The sequence below is a fragment of the Salvelinus namaycush genome, unplaced genomic scaffold (genome assembly GCF_016432855.1).
Source record: "Salvelinus namaycush isolate Seneca unplaced genomic scaffold, SaNama_1.0 Scaffold274, whole genome shotgun sequence".
Taxonomy (NCBI): Eukaryota; Metazoa; Chordata; class Actinopteri; order Salmoniformes; family Salmonidae; genus Salvelinus; species Salvelinus namaycush.
The window spans coordinates 230870-233369 of record NW_024059608.1 but is presented as its reverse complement, the minus strand read 5'-3'; the positions used below and the strand labels follow the sequence as shown (position 1 = coordinate 233369).

Here is a 2500-nt window from a genome sequence, read left to right as displayed (position 1 = left end):
ACTCCAGACAGACCCTTACCCCTCACTGCCCAGAACGGACTACAGTCCAACACTTACATTCATCTTACTGCACACTACTGCACTATACTACACTCACACACACACACACACACGTACACACACACAGGTACGCACACACACACGTACATACACACGTGCACACACACGTGCGCACACGTACGCACACACATGTACACACACACGTGCACACACACACACACAGTTTCACCGCTGCCCAGACCACTCCTCTGTCTAGTCTATTTGTGGCATAGAACAAATCTACAGGGATGATCCTGCATGGTTGCTTCCTACAAGGCACCCTATTCCCTATGAAGGGCCCTACTTTTGACCTTGGCCCATAGGGATTTACAGGGAGCGGGGTGCTATTTGTGATGCAAACTCAGAGGAAGACATTTGGAAGGTGTGTTGTTGGGTAATAGTCCTGAATGAGGTTCTTATGTCGTGTGAAATCCCTGTGATAATCTGAAGAGCTGTGACACTCTGCTGAAGGTCAAGGCTACGTACTAACGACTGTGTGTGTGCTCTCCTATGTACTAACGTAAGTCTGTTCCGTAATCGGCCCTCCTCCACTAAGCATCGCTTATCCTGGACAGATGCTTTGGATAAGTTGTGTTACGAATGGTGTTCATCAAACCCAAAACACAAACTTTATGAATTAAACTGTGAACTCTCTTTTGTCCATCACACGCTTCTCTCTCCTCTCTTTATCTTTGACCTCTTTAAAGTGACTTCCTCAGAGCTCTCACACGAAACTCACAGAAACCAACACCTAACCCTAATGGTCTTACAACACACATCTCGTATCAACCCATCCAATGACACATAGCCATTTCCCTCCATGAACTACACTACCCATCAGGCACTCTTTCCTCTATTCCAATGGCAACCAATTTTGTCCTCCATTTTAGAAGTGAACTACAAACTCCACTATATATAGTAGTAATACAGGTCTTCTGTCTCTCACCTCATATCCTTTCCTCTTCTTCAGCCTCTTCTTGTTGAGCTTCTTGCAGGCGTACAGTTTCCCCGTGGCCTTCATCGAGGTGGCGTGTACCTCCCCGAAGCCCCCCTTCCCAAGGACACGGAAGTCCATGAACCAGTCCTCTCCCGTGGGCTGCATCTCCAGCCACTTCCACTGGAGGAACCTCTTCAGGTGCATGCTGTCCAGGTAGAAGGTGTAAGGGACCTCCTTGAGGAAGTCCAGTACGCTGGTCAGAGTCTCGATGAACAGATCGTCTCCGGCCTCCGCGTGCTTCTCCTTCACCTTGGTGATGTCGTTCTCCGGCAGGAAGGGACAGAAGTGTTTGGCGCTCGGATCCATGTAGCGAGAGAGCATCTTGGAGGCCTTCTTAATGCGGTCCTGGTCCTCGGCCTGGTTGTACTCCTCCACGTCCTTCCACAGGCGGCAGGGGCCTTTGTATTCATTGTTGGCCTCCAGGAACTCCTGGAACAGACGCTTGCCGATGGGCTGCTCCACGCAGGCGGTCTGGAAGCCCAGGTCCAGAGTCTCCCTGAGGCCCTCGCACACCGTGATGTGAGGCAGCTTCAGGCGGGCGTGGTACTTCTTGTCCCGGTTGGCGGACGGGTTGGCCGTGCCGTCGAAGCTCCCGCGCGCCGAGATGTAGGCCGAGTTGGCCACTACCGTTGTCAGGCTGCCCATATCCATGGCGACGAAGGATGGAGGCAGAAACAAAGAGAGAGAAATAAAGAGAGAGAGGAACAGAAGAGAAGCGCCGAGCTCCACTGGGAAACAGTTCAGGAGGGAGAATGAGAAAATCCCCAGACAACTCCTCTCGTCGTGGACACGGAGAGAAAAAGAGGGGGAGAGGAAAGGAGGAGGAGAAGAGAAGGACAGGAGTAAACAGAAGGACAGACGGCCGGATGACCAAAATGTTCACAGGAAATGAAAGGATTAGAGTTTCCCCAGACTGGAGTGATTCAGTAGAGAGCAGAGGAGTGATCTGTCTGTCTGTCTGTACCCCTGGAGCGCAGGATGCAGAGAGAGAGAGAGAAAGTGACACACAGGGAGCACTGATTCCCCTTACTAGGACCGTAGCAGACCTGAGACAGAGGTTAAGCCCCTGCCACGCACACACGCACACACATTCTCACATAACAGAGATCTGTCTGACTCAACACCTTTGTGTTCAGAGTTCCACTAACTCCACTAACTCTATCCACTAACTCTATAATACCTTCCTTCCACTGCTACTGTGTTAAACCATGAGGAGGACAATAGGATGGAGAGAGAGAGAGAGAGAGAGAGAGAGAGAGAGAGAGAGAGAGAGAGAGAGAGAGAGAGAGAGAGAGAGAGAGAGAGAGAGAGAGAGAGAGAGAGAGAGAGAGAGAGAGAGAGAGAGAGAGAGAGAGAGAGAGAGAGAGAGAGAGAGAAAGAAAGAGAGAGAGAGAGAGAGGGAGAAAAAGAGAGAGAGAGATAGAGGGAGAGAAAGAGAGGGAGAGAAAGAGAGAGAGAGAGAGA

General features: G+C 50.8%; 1 protein-coding gene across 1 annotated transcript in view; it reads right to left on the bottom strand.

The window, feature by feature from the left end:
* LOC120039481 (rhodopsin kinase GRK1-like) overlaps window positions 1–1687 on the bottom strand; it is a 7883-nt gene extending 6196 nt beyond the window's left edge. The window contains exon 1 of the mRNA XM_038984886.1: window positions 986–1687. Within this exon, the coding sequence (XP_038840814.1) occupies window positions 986–1687 (702 nt within the window). The remainder of the gene's footprint in view (window positions 1–985) is intronic.
* Between the last annotated feature and the right edge of the window lie 813 nt (window positions 1688–2500).